A 27,976-nucleotide genomic window follows, 5' to 3' on the forward strand; every position below is an offset into this window, starting at 1 on the left:
GCACAGTATGAGAGACTACCAGCGTCACATAGCTTCACCAAAAACAACTACTAGGGCTATCGGCTTCAGTTAACACTCACATTTGCAACATAGACACCCTATACACTGTCTATTATTAGTGTGTTGTTGGGAGTGTGAGAAGGGCACAGTATGAGAGACTACCAGCGTCACATAGCTTCACCAAAAACAACTACTAGGACTATCGGCTTCAGTTAACACTCACATTTGCAACATAGACACCCTATACACTGTCTATTATTAGTGTGTTGTTGGGAGTGTAAGAGTGTAAGAAGGGCACAGTATGAGAGACTACCAGCGTCACATAGCTTCACCAAAAACACTACTAGGACTATCGGCTTCAGTTAACACTCACATTTGCAACATAGACACCCTATACACTGTCTATTATTAGTGTGTTGTTGGGAGTGTAAGAGTGTAAGAAGGGCACAGTATGAGAGACTACCAGCGTCACATAGCTCCACCAAAAACAACTACTAGGACTATCGGCTTCAGTTAACACTCACATTTGCAACATAGACACCCTATACACTGTCTATTATTAGTGTGTTGTTGGGAGTGTAAGAGTGTAAGAAGGCACATTATGAGAGACTACCAGCGTCACATAGCTTCACCAAAAACAACTACTAGGACTATCGGCTTCAGTTAACACTCACATTTGCACATAGACACCCTATACACTGTCTATTATTAGTGTGTTGTTGGGAGTGTAAGAGTGTAAGAAGGGCACAGTATGAGAGACTACCAGCGTCACATAGCTCCACCAAAAACAACTACTAGGACTATCGGCTTCAGTTAACACTCACATTTGCACATAGACACCCTATACACTGTCTATTATTAGTGTGTTGTTGGGAGTGTAAGAGTGTAAGAAGGGCACAATATGAGAGACTACCAGCGTCACATAGCTTCACCAAAAACAACTACTAGGACTATCGGCTTCAGTTAACACTCACATTTGCACATAGACACCCTATCACTGTCTATTATTAGTGTGTTGTTGGGAGTGTAAGAGTGTAAGAAGGGCACAATATGAGAGACTACCAGCGTCACATAGCTTCACCAAAAACAACTACTAGGACTATCGGCTTCAGTTAGCACTCACATTTGCAACATAGACACCCTATACACTGTCTATTATTAGTGTGTTGTTGGGAGTGTAAGAGTGTAAGAAGGGCACAGTATGAGAGACTACAAGCGTCACATAGCTTCACCAAAAACAACTACTAGGACTATCGGCTTCAGTTAACACTCACATTTGCAACATAACGGTCCTTTACCATGGCATATCACCACACATGATACAGTATCATCACAATTTGATACAGTACTATCTCAACTTGAAACACAAAACCATAATTACGAAACTTCCAAACTTTGAATGAATTCTACAAACCATGATAGTGTATCATTTATGGTATAATAAGAAGATATTTATGCAACCTTTTCTCTATGATATGACCACAATATGATACAGTATCACCACACATGATACAGTATCATCTCATTTGTGGTGAAATGATACAGTATCAACACATTATGAAACACAACACCATAATTTGATACAAAACTTTCAAACTTTGAATGAATCCTTCAAACCATGGCATATCTTCTTCAAGAAAAAAATGACACTGATGTAATAACATCTATCTATTTTCTAATTTATTAATCAATTTCCATCCCACCTGATTCATATGCAAAATACTGAAGAAATCTGGCCTCGATATAAACTTGACAGCAGGCATCTGACTCATATCAGATTGGTGACTATGTCCTGAACTACTCCCATTGGCCAATCCAGAGGAGTGTCCTGCGTTCCCATTGGCTGATGTGGACGAATGGGCGGGGCCAGAACTACCATTGGCCATCGAAGACGACTGTCCAGAGTTGCCATTGGTTGACGAGGAAGAGTGGGCGGAGCCAGCATTGCCATCTGTGCTGTCATTGGCTGTTGAGGATGAAGAAGGTGTGGCATTGTCGTCGAGTTCACTACGACGTGAGGTGATGGTGCGTCTGATGCTTTGATAACTGTTGGAAAAAGATTTTAAAAATTATTAAAGTTTTAAAAAGATATATCCTTGTTTCTAAAACACATAGGCCCGGTTGCACAACGGCCGGTTAAATTTTAACCGTGATTAATTTCACGAGACCCAATCAGAGAAGGCGGTTTTAAAAATACGGCTACTCTGATTGGTTCTCGGGGAATTAATCACGGTTAAAATTTAACCGGCCGTTGTGCAACGGCACATAGATTTAATCTACAGAGTGTCTGATAAGTCACTCCCTATTTTATACTGCTATAATTTCTTTATTTATGTAACAATTTGGTTAGAGCTACATTTGTTAGATAGAGCACTCCTTGAGGTTTTGTTTAACACCAATTTTCATTTGTTTTAGTTTAGAAATGCTCTTGACTGTGGAAGAGCGAGCCGAAATAGCAGCTCGTTATGAGGTCTGGGGATCTGTGGTGCGAGTACAATGGTGGTGAAGGGCTGAACGAGGGATCCATGCTACACTGGATGCAAAAACTGTTAAAAATTGCCATTCCAAATTACTAACAACAGGGAGTGTCGCAGATGCAAGACAATCAGGAAGACCATCAACGTCAAGGACAGCAGAGAATATTGACATAGTTTGTGAAATGTTCATGAGGAGCCCTAAGAAATCACTGCATCAAGGATCTCGTGGCTTCCATGGTTTAAAACTGAGATCTTTCTTAAGAATCGTTGCAACAGGGTAACGTGGAAGACTAGTTTCACGAGATCCTTGATGCAGTGATTTCTTAGGGCTCCTCATGAACATTTCACAAACTCTGTCAATATTCTCTGCTGTCCTTGACGTTGATGGTCTTTCTGAACGTCTTGCATCTGCGACACTCCCTGTTGTTAGTAATTTGGAATGGCAATTTTCAACAGTTTTTGCATCCAGTGTTGCATGGATCCCTCGTTCAGCCCTTCACCACCTTTGTACTCGCACTACAGATCCCCAGACATCATAGTATCATCACAACATAATACAGTATCAACACATATGATACAGTACCAACACAATATGATACAGTATCATCTCAACTTGATACACAACACTATGATTTGATACTTTCGCTATCTGCTTTGTGGACTGATAGACAAGGATAGCAACACCATTGTTAATCAAATACTACCATTATAACGTGGACCTCACTATGAAACATGACCAACCAAACCTTGATACAGTATCAACACAGTATGATACAGTATCATCTCAACTTGATACACAACACTATGATTTGATACATTCGCTATCTGCTTTGTGGAATGATAGACAAGGATAGCAACACCAATGTTAATCAAATACTGCCATTATAACGTGGACCTCACTATAGAACAAGAGCAACCACAACATGATACAGTATCAACACAATTTGATACAGTATTATCTCAACTTGATACACAACTCTATGATTTGATACTTTCGCTATCTGCTTTGTGGAATGATAGACAAGGATAGCAACACCAATGTTAATCAAATACTGCCATTATAACGTGGACCTCACTATAGAACAAGAACAACCACAACATAATACAGTATCAACACATATGATACAGTATCATCTCTACTTGATACACAACACCATAATTTGATACAAAACTTCCCAACTTTGAATGAATTCTACAAACCATGGCATATCTTCTTATGCTATCTTTTCTCTAAGCTATAGTAGCACTGACCGTCTGTCAAGCTGTTGACGTTGAAGGTCATTGGAGGTCAAAGGTCGACCAGTTGGTCTCTGCCAGGTGGTCATGCGATTCACATGGTCTATGTAGAAGATACGACCGTGACTGTCGATACGAGCTTCCCAGCCTGGCAACAACACAACACAAAATTATTAAACATAGCCTCAAAATAACGAATAATTTCATTTTTCAGAGGATGGAGGAGAAATATTTACTAAAGTGAGGTCCACGTTATAATGGCAGTGGAGAGAGATAGGAGAACAACTTTGCCGAACCTCTGTCTTGTCAATGCTTTCTTGACGGTAGCTGATACAGGTTTATTGATGTATTATCAACTGTTCATTCTCGTTTGAAATAATCAATATATTTCATTAAGCAATAAATTAATTTTTTTTTAATTTCATAATGAATTTTTACAATTGAGTTGGAATATTTTGTTAATAAATGATTAATTCTACATTGTTGAAAGACGATCTTGCAACAGAGCAAAGCGAGAAAGAGATAGCGCTGTCCGCTTTGTTGAATAGATAGATATTACGTCTGGTTGGCCTCAACGGCGTCAGACAAGTCAAAGTGCTAGCAAAAGCGAGACACCATTAATTTCTCATTAAATTTATATCTAGTATATAATTACTATTTGTCTTTGACTCTATTACAGTAATCAAAATAGTCCTTCAGACTATAAAAGCATTCCTCCTTTAGAAATAATTTCAAACTTCGTTTAAACTTTTTTATCGTTAATATTTCCCGCAACCGAATTGGTAGTACTTGGTAAATCTTTCTACCAATATAACTGGGTTTTTCTTCATACAAAGTCAATTTATGATATTCCGAGAAGGTACTCTTATGCCGTGTATTATATTCATGCGTCTTATTAATAGTCTGTAGTGAACACCTTCTAATATATACACACATTTCCAAAATATAGAGACAGGGAACACTGAGAATCTCCATTTTAATAAAATAGTCCCTACAATGTGTTTGTGGATGCAACCTCAACATAGTGCGCAATGCTTTCTTTTGACAAATGAAAATTTGCTGAAGGTTACTCTCTCTAGCTCCCCATAGGGCCACTGAATATGTAATATGTGACTCCACCAAGCAATGATAGACCGACTTCAATAGAGGCTTATTATTTAATTTACTTAAATTCCTTAAGACAAAAATTCCACTCGCTATTTTACTTTCAATCTTATCCAATTGTTCCCCCCAACCCAGCCCTTCCTCCAGTTTCACCCCTAAGAAGTCCGTTGAGCTCTTGATTACCAATTCCGACTCTCCAATGAATAATTTAGGTGTTTCATTGTGTCTTAACCTCCTACTCTGATGGGTTTGTAGACACATATAATTTGTTTTCGAGGCATTCAACATCAATTTATTATTTGCAAAATATTGGCACAGACTATTCATCTTAACATAGGACTCAATTTCCAATTTTCTCAAGTCTTGGCTTCTTGTCACAAGAGTCGTATCAACTGCAAAAACATACAGATTCTCAATGGGAACCGACCCTGCAACATCATTCACATAGATCAAGAACAACAAGGGGCCCAGAATAGAACCCTGAGGGACCCCAGAAACAATTAATTTAGGCTTTGATCGTGTGAATTTTATTTTATTTTTAGTTTCATGTTGAATCTCTGTGACTTGATACCTGTTTGTCATATACGAATCCATCCATTTCAATGCAGAGCCTCCAAAACTATTAAGTCTGAGTTTATTCAGAGAGAAGTGATATTCAAAAGGAAAACAATTTTTTGCAACATTTTCAATTTCATAAAAAAAGTTGAACGATCACTTTCTTTTAATCCTCCAACCCTGGAACTTTTTTAGCACTACTGGGATATCGGGGATGATATTCTACATCCAATTCCGACGTTAACAGATGAAAATTACTAAGATATTGCATTTATTCAAATGCTAATGAATTATGAATTAATATTAAACGAAATCCAAACTGAATGCTGAAAATCAACTTCTGCTACTGCAAATATTTAACTAACGTTAAATTGGAAATTTGAGAAAGTTGCAATTTTACACAATTTGGTAACCTTGTAATTTTTTCTGATGGAGAGCAAAGTCTCAACTTATTTTACACAGACTATAGTAATACTTTTTGATAAAATTCCCAATTTTTTATCAAATTTGCAATACTCACAAGGCGGTAAGGGTTCTTCATCAGCTCCCAGCTCCAACCTCTGGTGTTTAATACTCCTTTCAGGAATTGAAGGCAATCTAGTTGTCACCACATGTTGCTGTCCCATATTCCTTAGAACACCTCCTCCTCCTCCTCCACTTCCTCCTCCTACTCCTCCACTTCCTCCTCCAGCTTCTCCTCCTTCATCTCCGTTCTGGCATAGAACAGTTGTTGAGGAGGAGGAGGATGCAGAACTTTCTGGAAATGTTAGACTGTGTTGGTTCTGTGGTGTATTGTTAGATAGCCTTATATGATTGTGGTTAGAGACGCCAGATGTGGTACTGTGGTATAGGGTATCGGCATCGCCTCGTAGGAGTAGAGATGTATTAGCTGAAATTAAGAACAGAATATTTATTTCAAATGAACATAGTATGAAAACTTGAAAGTCAAAAGCAATTTTTGGTCTGCTAATTTTTTATAAATTGAAATATGGAACAGATTTTTGGATTTAGTGGGAGTCACTTCAAACTATGAGCTTCAATGTAGAATGGAAAGCATTAATGTTATAAGGGTTTATGTTTTCACCCTGCAATATTCAATAACCTGAGCTAATTTGTGCCAACTGTGTGGTCAAATTGAATATATTAAATCAGCTTGAAAATTTCGATATTGCTGTTAATTTACTGTTCTTCAAAGAATCATAATTATATTGTGACTTATAGACGGGGTATGTAGTGACAGTAAGTTATTGGAGACTGCTGTCATCTCACCATGATGTTTTTATTACATCACCCTCAATTGCTTTCCAATTATACTCCGAATAAAGCTAGTTGAGATTTGGACAAAATATCCATGTTGCGAAATGGCAAACTTTTCATAAAGGCCATAATAGTATATTTCGCACCTAGAGCAGAAAATGAGATTTTTCCGTCTCGAAATCGGTTTTCAAGTCCGAGGCCGTAGGCCGAGGACTAGAAAAGATTGAGAGCCGGAAAAACATTTTTGCCCGTGGTGCGAACGCTATTTTTCGCCACACACAAAAATAAACAATATATATATATATATGAGAATAGTTGTTTACTAAGCACTTCCGAAAGCAGAAGTGGAAGGTGATAGCTCTAGCAAATCTGAGGTAATCTGAATATCAGGAAATTGTCCAAGTATTTTTATTTTTTATTCCGATTTGTCTAAATAACCTAAAAGATGATGTTCAATTATGTGGGAGGTTGAGTTATACTTTTTTATTCTTTCAAATGACAATAAGATGATATTATTATAAATGTTTTAATTATTGAATAATGAACACAAATAATGAAAAATTTTTGATCAGCTGTTTTTTTGATCACCATTCTTAGTTCCATGCTAGCGGCTGGAAAGGGTACTCTTTTGGGGCCTAGGCCGGAAAGAAACCTGTTCTGACGTCAGACGAGAGTCGTCTGCAAACAATGTCTTTCAGATCTACGTAGGGACTGGAAAACAGCTGCTTTCTGTGCAGTGTGGCGAAAATAAATAATATTAAATAACGCTAATCCTGCACAAACTGTGTTATCAAATGGAATATATAAAATCATTTTTTCAAAGCTAGCATCTTATAGAGTTCAAACATAGTTGGGTGGCGAAGGTAGCTTATGAAGCTTGTGAGTGTTGAATGTAATGCATGTATTTGAATGGGAAAAAACATACCACTATGTCAGCCTCCATTTAAATACATGCATTACTTTCCGAGACTGATTAGCATCCCAGAATCTGATGGAGCATCTTTGGTAGTGTACAAAAAATTGTGAATCTTTGGCTAAACGATGGAACCTAAAATATCATTAGCTCGATTTATAGGTTATAGTTATACCCAATTTATTCTAGAAGATGCAACAAGCTCGGTAAATTCTATTGTTCAAGAAAATAATACTAAATTTCAAATTTCTTTATTTCTCTATTATCCTTACTGTTACTTTCTCATACAAGTTTCATCTGAATCATTTCAATCCAGATTCACCCTTACTCAAAGGCAATAGCCTATGTAAGGGTATTTCTCATTACTATCATATTCTGTGTATTGTACAATAGTATATTTCGCACCTAGAGCAGAAAATGATCGCACACGAGCAGTCGCATGTTGTAATTTATACAACATCCTATTTTTTATGTGTTATGTACTCTGTTTACTGTTAAAACATATTAATTAATTGTATAACTAGTAGTTCTGTGAACAGTAGACCTCACGCAGTATTCTCATCCACAAGTACCTGATTGAAACTATAGACCTTATGGAAATACAGCAATAGACTGGCTTCTCCACACATCTGTGTAATCACTTGTCAGCTGATTTATGATGAATAATTCTATAGTCTGATTTTTACTCTAATATTGGCGTATGAAGGAGGCTCCTTTTTCCTTTTATATTATCCTTGAAATGCAAAATTTCCAAAAAACCTTGTATATACGTCGACGAGCAATTTAAAAAGGAACATACCTGTCAAATTTCATGAAAATCTATTACCGCGTTTCGCCGTAAATGCGCAACATAAAAACATGTAAACATTAAGAGAAACGCCAAACCGTCGACTTGAATCTTAGACCTCACTTCGCTCGGTCAATTATGATTCTTTGAAAATCAATAAATTATCCTTCCGGAAGTCGCGCCCTACTCAATCACACGAGCAGTCGCATGTTGTAATTTATACAACATCCAATTTTTTATGTATTATGTACTCTGTTTACTGTCAAAACATATTAATTGATTGTATAATTAATATTTCCATCTCATTGGATTATATTTACGCCTATGAACATTTGCATGATTACCTTTTCGTAGCCCAATAAGGTACACCAAGCAAAGCCAAAAATTCTGTGTTATTGGTTCGTTGGCAGTCTCTTTCCCTATCTTATGCACTGTGGCGACTAAATGGCACCTAAAGACTGAACCATTGCTCGGTTGATACTGCAACTCAGTGGAGTGATTGGGGGGGGGGGGAAAGTTTTGGAATGCATAGGTGACTCATTCACTGACACCACCCCATTCAATAGTTTTGTGCAGCAAAAAAACTGACACTGCTGTACCTTTTACAACAGCGCGACTGCCGGAAGGTTAATATCAATATTGAAATTTTCAAGATAGCTTAGTTTGTGAAGAGCATGTGAATATATCTCTTTCATTTGATTTGAAAGGTAATTAGGAAACAAAAAATACATGGTTGTCTCGGTACTAGACTATTCTAGAGTGAAGTGAAAAACTTCAAATTGAAAATTAATCACTCACCCAACCCTCCCTTAGCAGCTCTCCCCAACACAGGACTCTGGAAAGACGCTCTCGTATGCGGACGCGCGTGATGGGTAGGGGTGGGGGGACACTGAGGCAAACAAGAAGAAGAAGTAGCAGAAGAGGAAGAAGAAACAGATGATCCAGTAGAAGGAATCCCAGAAGGTCCAGAAGCAGAAGATCCAGAAGCCCCAGAAGCAAAAGGTCCAGTAGACCAGAAGGTCCAGGCCCAGAAGTCCCAGAATATGAAGTAGAAGGCAGATGACTGGTAGGCGCACTGCTAATAGCTGCTACTCTGTTTAGCAGACGGTTCTGTGGTCTTGGAGATGACGTCATGAACGTTTGTGACGTCATAGCGGTGACGTCAGAGGGATGATTTAGTTGTTGTCTTTGGTATCGTAGCGCTGTTGTGTTGTCGGGAGGGTGGCTGACCTGTTGAAAGAATTCAAATTAGTTATAACTAAAAACCAGTAATAGTTGAACAACTAAAATAGAGAATTTAAACTATACATCAAACTGAAGACAGTTTAATGCTCTACAGTAGCGGTTCTCAAAGTGGGGGCGCGACCCCAAGGGGGCGCGATGAAAGCTCAGGGGGGCGCAAAGCTTGGTTGGAAAATGTTTTAAATTTACTTCTAAAATAATTACGATAAGCAATGTTCCTATTTTTAAAATTACATGTGAGTAATTTTTACTCATAAAATAATTATATCAACCGTATTGTCAAATTCAAATTCTCAATCAATAAGTGCTCCCTCAACATGATAGAAAAAGAAAACCTCATTGATCTCCAAGGTGACTTTGCGCTTAAAATGAAGTTTGAAGAATATTTATTCATTTATTTATTTATTAGAACAGTCACAAACACGATATTTGGAAAGAGAAACAGGCAATTGCCCAAAAATTTCTTCAATTCCTTGATTTTGGCACATAAATAGTCCAAAGTGAGGTTAAGTTTAAAATTTCTGTTTTCACCAAAGATTAACACTCAGAGATATTCTCTTACATCCTTCTGGATTGGTGTGCAAAGGAAACACTAAATTTTGAGCAAAAAGGCATTAAATATATTGCTACATTCGCCACTCAATTTCCTACAATTTATTCGTTTGAAACTGAGTTTTCTGCTTTAGCTGCCATGAAAAGTGAATATAGATCAAGACTGGATGTGACCCAGGAACTTAGAGTAGCGTTATCGGAGCTGACACCTCGTTTCAACAAACTCTGTGCGAAAAAAACAAGCTCATCCTTCACACTCAAGCTCTTTGTATTGTTAATTGCTATGAGAATCAAAAGTAACAACTATGTACTATAGCAGCTGTAGTACCTGAATAAATTATAATTGTTTGTATAGAATTATTATTGTTGTTATTATTATCATACATCATTTCAATAGTTGTCAATGTTTGTAATTGAGGTCAAGTTGGTGCTGTTTCGTTCTCATCTAGATCATTTCCACTCAAAGGTAATAGGCCTGTATACTTTTGGAAAAGAAAGAATTAATCCAATTTAATTTAAGAATTGAAATATCCTAACATGGATATTTCCTTCTTATGCATGTTTGGTTAGTGCCATAGTAAGTTGTATATTTTGTAATTTAGTCATTGGGTACTCTTTTCCGACCTTTTTCTACTCAGGTTGTTTAATTTAATTTGTGTATTATCAAGGAATTTGATCATTATGTATTATTTGGACTTTATTTTTTTTTATTTAAAAAATGAAGCAATAAATTGGATCACATTAGAAATATAAAATGTTAGAATGCTTCTGTTTTATCCAAAGAGACTCATTTATTTATTTTATTTTGATTTGAAGTATGTGTGTTCATTTATCTTAGTAATTCGGAATTTCCGGCTGACGGTCTTTGACCAAGCCGTATAGTGTATGCAATATTTTTAAATGATACTTCTGATAAAATATTGTTTTTTTCAATAAAGCACTTTTATATCTATATCTATCTATCTATCTATAGATTTTGTTGTTTTATTATGATTGAAACTATTGCAACATTGGGTTATGTATAGAATGTGCAAAACTCAACGAAATAAATATCGAGTGTAAATATGTAGTTGTACGTATACGTATATGTAAAACATGTATAGTAGTAGTCTATGCTTATACATGTAGGGGGTTGGCTTACAGCTGAATTATGCAGGGGGGGGGGCTTGAAGTTAAAAGTTTGAGACCACTGCTCTACAGCATGGTCTTTTCAAATCAATAATTAAAAAAGGTATGAGGCCAAAAGAGCAGAACATTAGAGGCAAATGTGTTGTTTTCTTTTTAATATCATGACTTGAATTTCAGATATCTCGCAAACTTTGAGATATCGAAAAATTGTTGGATGAATTTTGTAGGACATTTTGTAAGCTTTACTTTTGTACAGAATAGTCATGTCTTCAAATCGTACAAACATCATCTGAGATACCAAGACTCGGTTTATGAGACACTACTTATAAAATCAAATGGACCATTAATTCTATAGGCCTAGATTCATTCAATCAATCAATAATCCTTTATTGTCATGAAACACAAAGTGTTGTAACAAACTTCAAAATACAATAAAATTGAAAACAGTCAAAATATTTTTAAAAAAATTCATTGATGCGATTGTTGATACGCAGTTGTATTTATGAAGGTTTTCATGCTCGAAAGTTGATATTTTGTTTTTCATGTTTGATTTACTTCTTGTATGGTTGGGGATTTGAATTATTTATATAATTATATTGTGTCATAGCTCTTATATTTTGCATGGCTTCATCTGTTGACTGAAGAACAGATAATTATCATTTGGAATGTGCTGCCCGCACGGAGAACTGTTTAAATTGCAATATGATTTATTATTTTGGTTTCAATTTTTTTTCTCTTGATTCTTTTTTGATATTTTGTAGTTTCTTGAGATTTTGTATACTATTAATGTAAGACTCTATATATTCCTTCTTTCATTTTTTTCTATCTTTTGTTTGATCATTTTCTGTTGTGATTGAATATAGGAAGAAAAGGCCCCACACATATTACCTTTGGGGCTTCATTCAGACTATTATGATAAACATGTATTGGGCATGCGTGGGTGTTTGCTACACCAGTTATGTTATTTTATTTCAATTTGTTTTTACAATCTTTGTTTTTGGTCGAATAAATTAGTAATTATATAATAATAATAATATAGTCAAAATAAATTTTGTAAAAAAAGTTTACAACAAAATTGGCAAATAGTAATAAACAGCAGCAATTGATAAATAGCAATTATTAAAACGGGATCCAACACAGTTGTCCAAGTCACAACAAAGCTGTTACAGTTAAACGGAATGAACACTGAAACAATGGACAATTACATTTAAAAATTGTCCTTGAAACAAGGTCTAAGTCATTTCAAATATATTTAAATGATGAAAAATCATTTGAGAACAGTAACAACATTCTAAAAGAAAAAAATTGAGAAATGAAAACCAACCTGACGTGACAACGGCTTGTGCATTCTGATCATAGCCTCCTCTACACCCATCTCCCTCTCCTCATCCTCTCTCCTTCTTTCAGCCATGAGGTCACTGACCTCGCCGCCGGAAGCCATCGATTCAGAACTGGAACTCCTGTTCACTTCCGGTTTCACATTCACCACTGCAGGAAGGCCACTGCAACAGGGAACTGGAGCAGATTCCATGAAAGTAACAGTTCCTGGATCACCGGTTCCTGAGGTAACTATGGCAGTTCCATGAGCTGGAAGAACTGTTCCAGAAGTGCCAGGAGCGATTCCTGATGTTGATGGAGCAGTTCCTGATGCAGAAGTAGCAGTTCCTGAAGTTGGTGTAGCAGTTCCTAATGCTGAAGTGGCAGTTCCATGAGTGTGGGTAGAAGTTCCTGAAGCAGAAGTGGCAGATACTGATGCTGAAGTGGCAGTTCCATGGGTGGAAGTAGCAGTTCCTGAGGAACCGGGAACAGTTTCATAGTTATTGGAAGCAGAACCTGATGCCAAATCAGCAGTTTCCATAGAATCATCAATATTTCCATGAGCCAAAGTTGTGGAGATTTCAGTGGAAGAAGAACCAAGATCAATAATGGAAGAATCAGTTCCAGTAGCAGAAGATCCAGGAGCAGACATGGAAGAATTAGTAACAGAAGTAGCAGTTCCAGATATTCTAGGAACAATTCTAGGAGGACTAGGATCAGAATTAGAAGTTCCCACAGCAGATACAGAGACCGTCTCCGAATAAGTTGCACCTAAGTCAGTATCAGAAGCTGGTGACATTGGAGACAAACTACTCACATGTGAAGAACATGTTTCAGGCACCAAAAGCAAGTTTGGATCAGCTGATGCATCCTCGGCACTTTCTTCAACTTTGGACGGCAGTAAGGCAACATTTTCACCATCATTATTGTTCACACTATCACTAGCTACATAGTTAGTATCACTAGGTACAGGATGCACACTACTACTGGGAACTATTGCATCATCTTCAAAATTTCCCTCTTTTGCTGACTTGACTGTTTTAAGATCACTTGTGGTGGCTGTAACAGCACTAGAACTATTACTATCAACACTAGCTTGTTGCACAGGACAACTCCCATTGTTGTTCCTCACATCTTCACTGCTTTCCCCATCCTGAGCATTTCTAGTATCAACTGCATCTTCAGAACTTGTTGCACCTAAATGTGAGGATGTTGTGGCAGCCCTTTTGCAGAACTTAAACAGAGGACTACTGGTGAGGTCTTCCTCACTTTTGAAATCAAATCCAAGCAAGTGTTGTGTCTCAGCATTGGTGTCTGGATCACTCTGTTGCAGGTTCTTTGGTCCCAAACCATTCTGCACCTCAGCATCCGAACTGGCCATTTCTGTCCCAACCATCTCAAACGACCCACCACCCTCATTGAAGCTGACCTCTGTTTCAGGGGTTGCTAGTGGTGCAGCAACCCTCTGCAAACCCCTCACCATCCTTCCAGATAACAACTTCTGACAACACACCCACACCCCAGGGTTTCACAGACACATCCCCGGGTTGCAATGAGGTGGCCACCACTTGGTCTAAACCATTGAGCAGGTCGTTCATGACATGCTGCTGCTGTATCTCCTGGTCTACACTGTCTTGGAATGATGACAGCCCTGATAGTTCATCAGTGTCGACAATCTCAAAGCCAAAACTGTCTTCTGGATGGACAATTTTCTTTGGTCTAGGTGGTAGCAGTGGTCCCGGTTTGTTTTTCCTGAGGACTTCTGGTGGTGGTTGTCTTGAAGAGGGTTCCACTGCACGTGTTCGTTCTAATGGTCTGTGGTGGTGGCGGGGAGGGAAGGATCTGCAATAAAACAATAGAAACACTATTAGAACTTTACTAATACCTACAGGATGATTGTTTTGGCATGATGATGCCCAAATAAGTTACTTTTTTATTCGTGTGGATGATGACATGAAATTTTAATATACCCTCAATATCAATGCACTTGAAAGGATTTAGTTCCAAAACTTCCTGATAGCATATGATCAAAGGTTGACAATGCCTTATACAATTCATTGTTCTAGCCACTAGTCAACAAAATTGGATCTATTGAAAAGTATTAAATTTGCTTACATTGCTGGTATTGTATTTGTAAGCTCACATTTGCTTATACAGAAATGATGAGTTCATGAGTAAATATTGTTGTTTTTCTTCAAATCTATTGAGATAATTTCTATTTGTTGTCAAATTGGATCATAGAATGATATAATTTCTGTTCCAGTTCCTGATATTTATTTATACATTGAAAGTTACAAAAACATTCTCAACTATGAAATATTTAATATTTTATGAAACTATTTAATAGCTTTTACTCCTTGAATGATTCCAGGTTTGGGATGATTCTGAGCTGTATTGATATATTTTATACAGTTACCAACATCTCCTATTTTTTCACACAATTACCGACAATAGTTCAATTCAATATCATGATGCCACCAATTGTTGGATCAATTATAAAAACAGAATATCATTCAGTTGACTATTAGAATATTATTGACTATTCTGAAGTGAAAAAATTGTGTATAGATACTTGAAAGGTTCATGGAATTATTGCTATTTTGAAAAAATATTCAAACAAACCATAGACCTGAAAATCAACTCACCTTGGTGGTAAAGGGGGTGGAGGTGTATCACTCCCTGCCACCGGATACAGTGTCTCATACACAGATGTAGCAGCTGCTGCACTTGCTTCACCACTAGTCCCAACCTGATGACTCCATATTGGATAGTACTCAATGTGATCAGCATCCAAGACATCCAGGGTTTTCTGGGCTGCTTCATGCGAGTTCCATGTCAGAAGATCACGTGATGAGTGCTGTGATGAACAGCCTTCTTCATTTTGCTCACTTCCGGTCACCCCTTGACCACTTCCGGTTTCTCTTGAGCTACTTCCGGTCTCCTTATGTCTACTTCCGGTTTCTCTAATGCTATTTCCGTGACTACTACCACTTTCCTTATGCCTACTCCCGGTTTCCTTATGCTTACTACCCACTAAAACATGACTACTACTACTAGTTTTCTTTTGCTTATTTCCGGTTTCCTTTTGTCTACTTCCGGTTTCCTTGTGTCTACTTCCGGTTTCTTTCACACTACTACTGAAATCTCTATGGTGGCTACTAGCGGTTTCCTTGTGACTACTGGCTCCTGCTGTATCATGACTACTACCACTTCCTGTATCTTTGTGTTTACTTCCAGTTTCCACCTCTTGACTTCCGGATTTGAAGCCATTGGGGCAGTGATGTTTTCTTTTTCAGGAAACGCCAACCCCTTCTGCTGCCTGATCGTTTTTTTGAAGATGTACCTAAAAAGAAAACAAAAATTATATCAGGAATACTGAGGTCAGGAAATATACATTTTCCACTACAATATTTTTAGAATGTGAAAAATATTCTGTAAATTTTGATAACATTGAGACATGAGTAGGCAGTTTTAGTCAAGTTTCATTGATGGACAGTTGGATATGTATGGTGAAAAATCAAGTTAATGGATGGAACAGTTCCATATTTCTTCAAATATTTTCAGGATTTGACTCACTAAAAAAATTCCAAAATCGAATTTTGCAATTCGAATGGCAGATTCGTGTTCCTTGCAACAAAGAGCATAGATATGCAAAGTTTAGCAAATTTAAGATAGGCCTACTTATATTTTTCACCAAAAAATAAAAAACAACCATCCTGTGTTTTTCAATGCAAAATCAAGTATACTTTTATTTTTTGGTAAAATATTTTTTCAACGCAAAAACAAAAACTATCTCAGATTTGGTTCAACCTCACACCATACATAGTGCTTGACCTGAGTGTCCAGACCCAAATTTGGCGCCCAGCTACTTACTATGCAACTGTGGAAGAAAATTTTGCAAAAATTTAAAATATCCATATTTTTTGGTCTCTTGATGCACAATAATAATTGACAACAGTTTTCAACCTCTCCAATTCCGTAATCCCACACTGACCTTCAGCATCCGACTCGCTCTCAGAACTGGTGCCAGTTCCGCGATCCCCTCGCAACCGCAGCAGATCCCGACATGCAAAGAACTCTTCTCGTTTCCGAATCCCATCCGGCTCCTCCCGTTTCCGAATCCCTTCCAGCTCCTCTCGTTTCCGAATCCCTTCCAGTTCCTCCCGTTTCCGAATCCCTTCAGACTCGTCTCGTTTCCGACTCCCTTCAGACTTGTCTTGAGCTTCCTTCACTTGCCGGAAGATGGCGTCCAGATGGAACGGCGGATCAGAGTGAGCAGCCAGGGTGAGTGAGGAGGATGATGATGAGGAGGAAAGAGAGTGAGGAGGAGGGAGAAGTGGTGGGGGGAGGCGAGTGTAGTAGCGGAAGTGGAGAGGGGTGGTGGAGAAGTCTGTAACAGAAATTTAAAAACTTTTAGAGCTACAGATATATTTAAATTAATCAATTTAAAAATTAGGAGAATGTTCATTGTATACGACTACTGTTATCTATTCATTATTTACAACTAGCAGGAGACCCGTGCTGCGCAAGAGTCTGATTGAAAACTTGATCTACTGATGTCTTGAAGAATGTAGAATTGACCTATAACCATCCTCGGTAAATTAAGAATCTATATGCAAAATGTCAAGTTAATGAGTGAGTAGTTGAGACGTGATGATGTGTCATTCATGAATTTCCTATCCCATACGTGCATAAGCCAGTTCTTTCCTTTATTATAGTATAGATTTACAATGAATTAAGGTGGTAGGCGTAAATTTGATTGCTCAAAAAGAACTTGCCTATTATAAAATTTGAACATAATGCTGGCCCCTAACATTACGTTAGTCATGAGCGATATGATGCTTTCATCATATGAGACGACTATAGTTGATTCAAAATCGCTTTCCGGTTTCGGAACCCACCTAAAACTGTAGGTCCATTGATCTCTCTTTAGCATCCACCTCATTACCAACGCACAAGCCTAGAGTACATGTGGGCATCACCCTCAGCCAAAATAAAAAAAAACATGTGACTAGGAGAGATATGCGGAGCAGAGAAATGGAGAAATAATTACAGTGATTAATAGAGACTTAGAAAGAAGTGTAGTTGCCAAGTTCACGATCAGACTCAGTTGATGCAGTGCTTTCAGAGAGGAATATTCGTATTTAGAGACGTTGAACAGTCACTAAAGACTACAGAATGCAGTCTGCTTTAGGACAGCAACATCGCCGCCACTGTATCTCTAGTTTTCTCTGCTCCGCATATCCCTCCAAGTCGTAAGTAGTTTTAAATGGAAATAAATTGGAAATTGCATTTGTTCAAATGCTAATTAATAATAATTAGTTTTGAATCGAAACATAGTTTTTATCGGACATGTGAAACGTTAAGGTGCGTACAGACTTTCGCTCTGCTCCGCAACCGAACGTCACTCCAGCAGAGCGATTGATGATCGACCGGGGAGCAACAGTGGTTCGACCGGGGAACGCGAGAAGATCTAACATCTTCCGTAACGTTCATGACGGGTGCGTGGGCGGAGCGACTGTGGTTCGATGGTGGTACGAGGGCGGTACGAGGGGGAGCGGCTGCGGTGTGGGTTGGAAGCGCGAATATGTGTACGCAGCTTAAGGTTAGTGACCAACAACGCCTGTGTACTTTCCACCAAAGCTCGATACCCCTGGTATTAGAAATATATTGATGAAAAAATGAGACCAACAACCATTCTCGGTAGATTCAGAATCTTCATTCAAAATTTCAAGTTGATCAGTTGAGTAGTTGAGACGTGATGATACGTCAAACATGTATATCCTACCCCGTACATGGTACACAGGCCTACTAACTCAAATTCCTTCCTTCATAGATACGAGACATATAAGATGAAAAATACTGTATAATAAGTTCTAGACCAATGGTCGCCAAACTGATGAGCCTGTGAGCTAGAATAGCATTTATAAAACTTCTAGTGAGCTACCAAGGAATATTAGACTGAAGAAAGTATATTTTATTGCCTATAAAGATGCATTTCTAGTGTTAAATCTACTTATCTCAAAGCAAAAAGTATAACACAAAAGTTGAAATGTACATTCCATGAGAGCAGTGGAACTCTTTTTGGACATCAGTATTTTCTTGATGTTAGAGTGTATGTTGCAGCCGCCTTTCTGATGCAGTTATCAAATGTTCATCAGTTCCTACATCGATTGTTTATGAATTTCATACTTGAAAAAGATGCTTCACACAAATAGTAGAGCTGAACATATCTTTCAACCTCAATTCAACTTGAATAATAGTTGGATATTGTTCTTTGGGGACTTTGGGTTCTTTGGGGGCCAAATATTTCCAGTTGTAGAAAGTGATCTGAGAGACAGATCATTTGAAAATCCACAAAGAATTTCAACTGAGAAGTGATCTCCGCCAAATGTTGAACATCACAAGCTGCAAATCTTCTGAATAGATCTCTACAAAAAGAGTTGATGAATTGTACCATATTTGATATGCTTTAAAATCTTGAAATCGTTGATCAAACTGTTGTCTCAAGTCTGGAAAGAATGTAACGTATTCTTGATTATTGCTGCGGTGCTGTGGACGATTTTTTCATCATGATGTCTTTAGACTGGAAAAGTTTTTATATTCAAACTGGACGACATTCTTCACACGAGCATTCTGTGAGCTACCAAAAACTACCCCACGAGCTACAGGTAGCTCGCGATCGACTGTTTGGCGACCACTGTTCTAGACTGTATCCTTGATGCAAAGTTAATCAGTTCAGTAATTCAAACGTGATGATGCGTCAAACATGCATTTTCTATCCCGTATATGTTAATTTGAATTCTCAATTGTATTGGATAATAGGATGATAAGAAATACGATAAAGGCTCAACTGACACTTAGGCAACTCAGGTGGAGAAGAGACTGGACTCTAGTGGAGAGCATGTGTTTCCAAATGATGACACTATACCAGTCGATTTAGTCTCCGCGGACGTCACATTTCAAAACACATGCTCTCCACTAGAGTCCAGTCTCTTCTCCACCTGAGTCGCCTAAGTGTCAGTTGAGCCAAATACATAATAATATGATAAATGCATAATAAATTCACCTTGATGACCGAGGTTGCTATTGGGTTGAGGCAGGTCAAGTAACCACATAGTACTACCTGAGGTCTGCCCAAGATCTTTGGTGTATTTTGCTAGGAACTTTAGGGGGTTGCTTTCATCTGAAACAAACAGAAAATACACCAAAATATTTAGAAATTTGGCATTTATAAGGGAAAAATGAACTGCGAACAATATTATAGTGAGGTCCAGGTTATAATGGCAGTATTTGATTGACATTGGTGTTGCTATCCTTGTCTATCATTCCACAAAGCAGATAGCGAATGAATCAAATCATAATGTTGTGTATCAAGTTGAGATAATACTGTATCGTATTGTTTTGATAAGGTATCATGTCGTGGTTGTTCTGTTCTATAGTGGGGTCCACGTTATAATGACAGTATTTGATTAACATTGTGTTGCTATCCTTGTCCATCATTCCCACAATGCAGATAGCGAATGTATCAAACATAGTGTTGTGTCAAGTTGAGATAATACTGTATCGTATTGTGTTGATACTGTATCTTGTTGTGGTTGTTCTTGTTCTATTATAGTGAGGCCCAATGTCCATGGCAGTATTTGATTGACATTGTTGTTGCTATCCTTGTCTATCATTCCACAGAGCAGACGACAAATTCTCAAAATTGAATATAATATAATTTTTTATTGTATAGCAGATTTACACCAAGTTCATTATCTACAAATCAAAAGAATGAAAGAACAACAAATAAGGAGTGGACATTCTTCATTGCCCTTCTTCAACGTATCATATCCTTCTTCTTCCTCTCTATTTTCTCTCACTTCCTCTTCGTCCATTACCTATATTTCGTAAGACAGGAAACAGGACCAGCACATCCTGAGAGAGAGAGAGAGAGAGAGTGATACAGTGTGTGAGAGAGAGTGAGAGAGAGAGAGAAAGAGAAAATATGAGACAATTCCAGAGATGTCAACTCAAATAGAATGATCTGACCTTGGTCATTCCCCTATCCTACTTTTCTTCTTCTCCTTCTACTTCTCCATCTTCTTCTTCTTGTTTCCCATCACTCACAAATTCCGGATATCCTGCGTCCTTTTTTAATTTAATCTACATACTGTACTACTATGATGAGGTCCACGTTATAATGGCAGTGGAGAAAGATTGTATAACAGCGTTGCCGATCCTCTGCCTTGCCACTGCCTGACGATAGAGGATAGCTGATACCTGTTTATTGATGTAATACTAACTGTACATTCTTGTTAGGAAATAATCAATTATATATTTCATTCGCCTAGAAATATATATCCTTCACTGATTAGATAATACATTTTCGCCACACTACACAGAAAGCAGCTGTTTTCCAGTCCCTACGTAGATCTGAAAGGCATTGTTTGCAGACGACTCTCGTCTGACGTCAGAACAGGTTTCTTTCCGGCCTAGGCACAAAAGAGTACCCTTTCTGGCCGCTAAATTTCAAGTGTGCTAAAACAGCTGACCAAAAAACTTTCCATTATTTGAATTTATTATTCAATAATTAAAACATTTATAATAATATCATCTTATTGTCATTTGAAAGAATAAAAATGTATAAACTCAACCTCCCACATAATTGAACATCATCTTTTAGGTTATTCAGACAATCAGAATGAAAAATAAATACTTGGACCAATTTGGTAGGCTAGCTTCACACGCTTTCGGTTTCATTCGGTTCGGTACGTTTTCGGTTCGGTTCGGTTCGTTACCGAAAACGAATGAGGCTTTCATACATGTCAGGTTTTAATTCGTACGGTTCCAATTAGGTATTTTCTTCTCAAACACAGCTGTGTCTGGATTTTCACAGTTCATGCTTGTATATTAAATATAACAGCTTGTGTTAAATTGTGATATGTTATTTCTTGAACAACAAAATTTTTAAATAATTGAAAATTGTGAATATTCGAATAGTTTCTTTTTAATTTTGTTAATTTTTGATGTTCAGAGAGATGATTTTTTTGAATTGAAAATTTGTTCTTGTTTTGACACATGGTATATAAAATCATCTCTTCTCTCCATTGATGAAATCATATAATATTCGTGGAAAAATAAAAAAAAAAATAATAAAAGAATAAAAATTCTCCCTGAGTTTTAATTTATATCTTTCATATTTTTTTAGCAAACTATTCATTGAGAAAGAAATGTTCCTGTGAAGTAACAGAAATGAATTGACCATATGATTTTGACTTGGAAATTTTGAAACAGATAATCACGATATCAGTTTAAAATAAAAACAAAAAAGGCAAGCGTGTGTAAAAGACTTTGTTTTTTCCCGTTTCCTAGCAAACGAATTCGAATATGATGAAACCTATTCGTGTCGAGGGGGCGTTCGGTGCTATTCGGAACCGAATTCAAACCGAATCATCGTTTCACACTTATCGGAATTTGCCGAAAACGAAACGAACCGAATGAATGTGAAACTACCCTTATTCAGATTACCTCAGGTTTGCTAGAACTATGACCTTCCACTTTTGCTTTCGGAAGTGCTTAATAAACAATTATTCTCATATAATTATATATTGTTTATTTTTGTGTGTGGCGAAAAATAGCGTTCGCACCACGGGCAAAAATGTTTTTCCGGCTCTCAATCTTTTCGTGAAAAAAAAACCGTTTGAAAACCGATTTTGAGCCGGAAAAGTCTCATTTTCGGCCCCAGGTGCGAAATATACTATTTCATAATAGAGATTAGACATTTTGTTGATTTATTATATTTCTACATTGTTGGAAAACGATCGGACAACGTTGCGGAGTTGGTAGTAGAGGATAGCTCTATCTGCTTTGTGGAATGATAGACAAGGATAGCATCACCAATGTTAATCAAATACTGCCATTATAACGTGGACCTCACTATAGAACAAGAACAACCACATCATGATACAGTATCAACACAATATGATACAAAACCACTCCAACTCGATACACAACACTATGATTTGATACATCTGCTATCTGCTTTGTGGAATGTAGACAAGGATGGCAACACCAATGTTAATCAAATACTGCAATATAACGTGGACCTCACTATAGAACAAGACCAACCCACAACATGATACAGTATCAAAACAATATGATACAGTATCATCTCAATTGATACACAATACTATTATTTGATACATTCGCTATCTGCTTGTGGAATGATAGACAAGGATAGCAACACCAATGTTGATCAAATACTGCCATTATAACGTGGACCTCACTATAGAACAAGAATAACCACAATGATACAGTATCAACACAATATGATACAGTATCATCTCAACTTGATACACACACTATGATGATACATTCGCTATTGCTTTGTGGAATGAAAGACAAGGCTAGCAAAACCAATGTTAATCAAATACTGCCATTATAACGTGGACCTCGCTGTAGAATGACAGAAAGTACGGAGAAGTCCAAAATTAATGTGGTCATCCGGTGGCAAAGGATGTATGATGTGGCATACTCCTCTCTTCTTCCTCATCTTCTTCTTCATCTACTTCCTCTCCATCTTTGGTAGAGAGTTAGTGGGAAGGATATATTGAATATTGTTCCCGAATAATGGATTGATATGTCCAAAGCTCCGCCAATTTATGTAGATGCATTACAATATTATCTATAGTTTTCCAATTGCTTGTTCATATCATATACAGTTCAATAATTATTTTCTTAGTCTATATTATGTGATTCATCTATAATTTTGGTGTATTGTAAGCTATTGTATATAAGTGTATAAGCCAGTATATATTGTAATCTACATAAATAAAGTACTCAATCAATCAATCTTCGTCTTCTACTTCCTCTCCATCTTTTCTTCTACTTCCTCACCATCTTCTTCTTTTTCTTCCACATTTCTTAATTTTATTGTACTTCTACTTGTTCCTCCTGGCACTAATCGAGGGTCAGAATATAGGGATCACAACTACAGCTCTATTATAGAAGAGGGGTGACACTCAGAAAACCTAAATTTTCTCGATTAGTAACTTCCGGTTCCGGTTGGAGGGGGTGAAGAAAAAAAAGAAGAATAAGAGAGGGTGGAGGAAGAGGATCGAGAGAGACAGAGAGGGAGTAAGAGAATGAGGAGGAGAAGGAGGAAGAGGAGGAGGAGGAGAGGAGGAGGAGGAGGACGGAAGTAACTTCCGGAAAGTTGACTAATCGAAGGAAGGGAGTGTTGACGAAATAATTATCTTTTGGCTCAGAATTCGTGTGACGAACGGACGGAAACAAGGGTGACTCGAATAGGACTGGACAGGAAGAAGAAGAAGAAGAGAAGAAGAAGAAGAAGAAAAAGGAGGAGGAAGAGGAAAAAGGAAAGAAAAAAGTAGAAGTAGTTGATGAAGAAGAAGTAGGAGAGAAAGAAGAAAGAGAAGAAGAAGAATTGATTGATTGATTGAGTACTTTATTTATGTAGATTACAATATATACTGCTTACACTTATATACAATAGCTACAATACAGCAACATTATAGATGAATTTACATTATATAGACTAAGAAAATATTATTATTGAACTGTATATGATATGAAAAGTAATTTGTAATATAATAACTATAGATATTATATTGTTATGCATCTACATAAATTGGCGGAGCTTTGGACATATCAATGTCCATTCTTCGGAAAGAATATTAAAAATATCCTCCCCACTAACTCTCTACCAAAAAGGACGAGAAGAGGAAAAGGAAAGAAAAGAAGTAGAAGTAGTTGATGAAGAAGAAGTAGGAGAGAAAGAAGAAAGAGAAGAAGAAGAAGTGGGAGAGAAAGAAGAAGAGGTAGGTGATGAAGAAGAAGAGGAAGTAGGAGAGGAAGAAAAAGAAGAAGCTGATGATGAATATGAAGAAGAAATAGGAGAATAAGAAGGAGAGGAAAAAAAAGAAGAAGCTGATGATGAATATGTAGAAGAAATAGGAGAATAAGAAGGAGAGGAAAAAAAAGAAGAAGCTGTTGATGATGATGAATAAGAAGTAGGAGAACAAGAAGAAGAAGAAGTAGCAGAGGAAGAAGAAGTAGAAGAAGAAGGAGAAGAAGAAGAAGAAGAAGACGAATAATCTTCAATATTATTATTTAATAAATTGAAGTTGTTGAACTACTTTTAATTTCATTGATGACTTTTCCCCAAACATTGATACAGCTGAATAAAGACAAAGTGATAGTGTGTGAGAGAGAGAAAGAGTTGATTAATTGAGTAGGCCTACTTTAGTTATGTAGATTACAATATATACTGGCTTATACACTTATATACAATAGCTACAATACAGCAACATTATAGATGAATTTACATATATAGACTAAGAAAATAATTATTGAACTGTAGATATGAGAAAACGATTTGCAATAACTATAGATAATATTGTAATGCATGTACATAAATTGGCGGAGCTTTGGACATATCAATGTCCATTCTTCGGAAACAATATTCAATATATCCTCCCAACTAACTCTCTACCAAATAGATAGAGATAGAGACAAAGAGCATGAAGAATTGATGACACAGAACGTAGTCTAAAAAGAATAGTAGGAGGACGATGAGTAGAAGAAGAAGGAAGAGAAGGATGACGATGGAAAGGAGGATGTCGAGGAAGAAAGAGAGAGAGAGAGAGAGTGAGATGGACAGAGAAAGTATGATTGGAGTACGAGGAAGAAACAAAATTACACCTAACCCAAATTCCAGACTAGTGATAAGTCATAATCTAGGGATTCCCTGGGTTTCTCCCATATTTTCATAACTGGTCTTGTCGAATGACAAATATTACATACTAGCACGTAACCCGTGCTCCGCAAGGGTCCAATTACGAACGTAACAAACTGAAACTTCACCTATGAAAGTTTAAAATTGGCCTTATAACCATCCTCGGTAAATTGAGAACTATATGTAAAATGTCAAGTTAATGATTTGAGTAGTTGAGACGAGATGATGCTCATTCGTGAATTTCCTGTCCCCTACAATATAAGCCAGTTCTTTCCTTTATTATAGTACTATCTGGAAGGCTCGCTTCGCTCGCAATATCCGTCTAGCCAGGGGGCTCCACCCCTGGACCCCCGACTGGTTCGTCCAAGAATGGGATCAGCAGGCTCGCTTCGCTCGCCTGCATTTTCATTTGTAGGACGATCATATGTTAGGACGATCCAGTCGGGGGTCCAGACTAAACGTTTGGCTAAACGGATATGGCAAGCGAAGTGAGCCTGACGACATTAATATTCCCAGGAATAACTCTGATTGAAGAAGCAGTGCCCAATCAATTCTTCCGCGAAATGCATTTCAATCTTCAACTGGTGCCAACCTAACAAAGTCAACTCAACTTAATGCCAACCTGACAAAATATTATTAAATTAGTTACCAGTTAACAAATGTTCGAAGAGGTACTCTCTCTAGATTATAGTTCTATATTTACATAATAGTATGGACATTTTTCAATTACAATTAAAAGAATAAGAAGAATATACATGCTAAAAGACGAACTTTAAACCCTTAAAAACCACCCTTAGAGTTGAAATATTGCCAAAAGATTCTTAGTGCACCTCTAAAGGGCCAACTGAACATACATACCAAATTTGAGCGTTTTGGCCCGGTAGATTTTTAGTTCTGCGAGTGAGTGAGTCAGTCAGTCAGTCAGTCTGTCAGTGAGTGAGTGCCATTTCGCTTCTATATAGTATATAGATATATAACGATACATATTTCATGAACATGACATGCCAATCCCTACCACATCTTGCATGACTCTCTGAAAATGAGTAACACATATAGTGTTTGATGGCGAATATGAGATAAGAGTCATTAGGTATTGATTGATTGATTGATTGATTGATTGATTGATTGATTGAGTACTTTATTTATGTAGATTACAATATATACTGGCTTATACACTTATATACATAGCTTACATACAGCAAAATTATAGATGAATTTACATGATATAGACTAAGAAAAAATATTGAACTCTATATGATATGAAAAAGCAGTTTGTAATATAATAACTATAGATAATATCATATTGTAATGCATCTACATAATTGGCGGAGCTTTGGACATATCAATGTCCATTCTTCGGGAAAGAATATTAAAAATATCCTCCCCACTACTCTCTACCAAAAGGTATGAGGTGTGACTCAAAATACTGGAATCGCGCATAAACCAGAAATACTCATGAAACGTTGGACTATAGTGAGTTACACCTTATAAAGCCAGGGGAAATGATAGGACAACAGAGTTGCCGATTCTCTGTTACCACCGCCTTCAATAGTAGATAGCTGTGATTCAAGTCATCCCCCTATATCTGATCTGATATCAAATTTTGATTCTTGTTTATAATAACCGATTCTATCTCAAATGTATTTCATTCACCATAAAATAATACTGTATATCTGTTCTTGATTAATTAATCCATTTCTATAATTGAGATTAAATATTTCGCTAGTTCATGGTATTTCTTCATAGCCAGCAAAAAATTTGCAAAAGGTGCAAAGTTGGAAAAGAATAGTACACACCCCAATATGATACAGTATCACCACACATGATACAGTAAGAAACCAATATGATACAGTATCATCTCAACTTGATACACAACACTACGATTTGATACATTCGCTATCAGTTTTGTGGAATGATAGACAAGGATAGCAACACCAATGTTAATCAGATACTGCCATTATAACGTGGACCTCACTATAGATTATAGTGAACACAGGAGGCTGTTTTAAAGCTGAAGAAACAGGATAAGTAAATTTATATCTCAATTGGAACTTAATTTTTAAACAGTTTTAAGAAACAATAAACTTTAATAGTCAGTGATTGTAATATTTAAGATTAAACTATCCCAATCAATGCGCATTCCATCCAAATATCAACCAATCATTCTCCACACAATACTTTGTCCAATACTGTAGGGTTATGAGTTGTTGTGGGCCGATTAGTGTAGATACAACACAATATTATATTATCCCAATTCAATGCGCATTCTATCCAAATATCACCTTATATTACCCAATTCAATGCGCATTCTATCCAAATATCAACCTTAATTATCCAATTCAATGCGCATTCCAAATATCCACATATCCAAATATCAACCAATCATTCTCCACACAATACATTGTCCAATACTGTAGGGTTATGAGTTGTTAGTGGTCGATTAGTGTAGATACAACACAATATTATATTATCCCAATTCAATGCGCATTCCATCCAAATATCAACCAATCATTCCCACACAATACTTTGTCCAATACTGTAGGGTTATGAGTTGTTAGTGGGCCGATTAGTGTAGATACAACACAAATTATATTATCCCAATTCAATGCGCATTCCATCCAAATATCAACAATTATCAAAATAGACAAATTATTGGATAGTTAACT

The 27,976-nt window shown here is 37.0% G+C and overlaps 1 protein-coding gene across 1 annotated transcript in view; it reads right to left on the reverse strand.

Moving 5' to 3' along the window:
- Positions 1–27,976, reverse strand: part of LOC111050637 (mucin-12) — a 98,868-nt gene that overhangs the window by 33,400 nt on the left and 37,492 nt on the right. The window contains 11 exon segments of the mRNA XM_039441072.1: positions 1,704–2,046; positions 3,729–3,861; positions 5,893–6,261; positions 9,128–9,313; positions 9,316–9,559; positions 12,576–14,028; positions 14,030–14,410; positions 15,214–15,816; positions 15,818–15,911; positions 16,563–16,958; positions 19,638–19,754. Coding sequence (XP_039297006.1) covers positions 1,704–2,046; positions 3,729–3,861; positions 5,893–6,261; positions 9,128–9,313; positions 9,316–9,559; positions 12,576–14,028; positions 14,030–14,410; positions 15,214–15,816; positions 15,818–15,911; positions 16,563–16,958; positions 19,638–19,754 — 4,319 coding nt within the window.

The sequence above is a fragment of the Nilaparvata lugens genome, chromosome 14, assembly GCF_014356525.2.
Source record: "Nilaparvata lugens isolate BPH chromosome 14, ASM1435652v1, whole genome shotgun sequence".
Classification (NCBI taxonomy): Eukaryota; Metazoa; Arthropoda; class Insecta; order Hemiptera; family Delphacidae; genus Nilaparvata; species Nilaparvata lugens.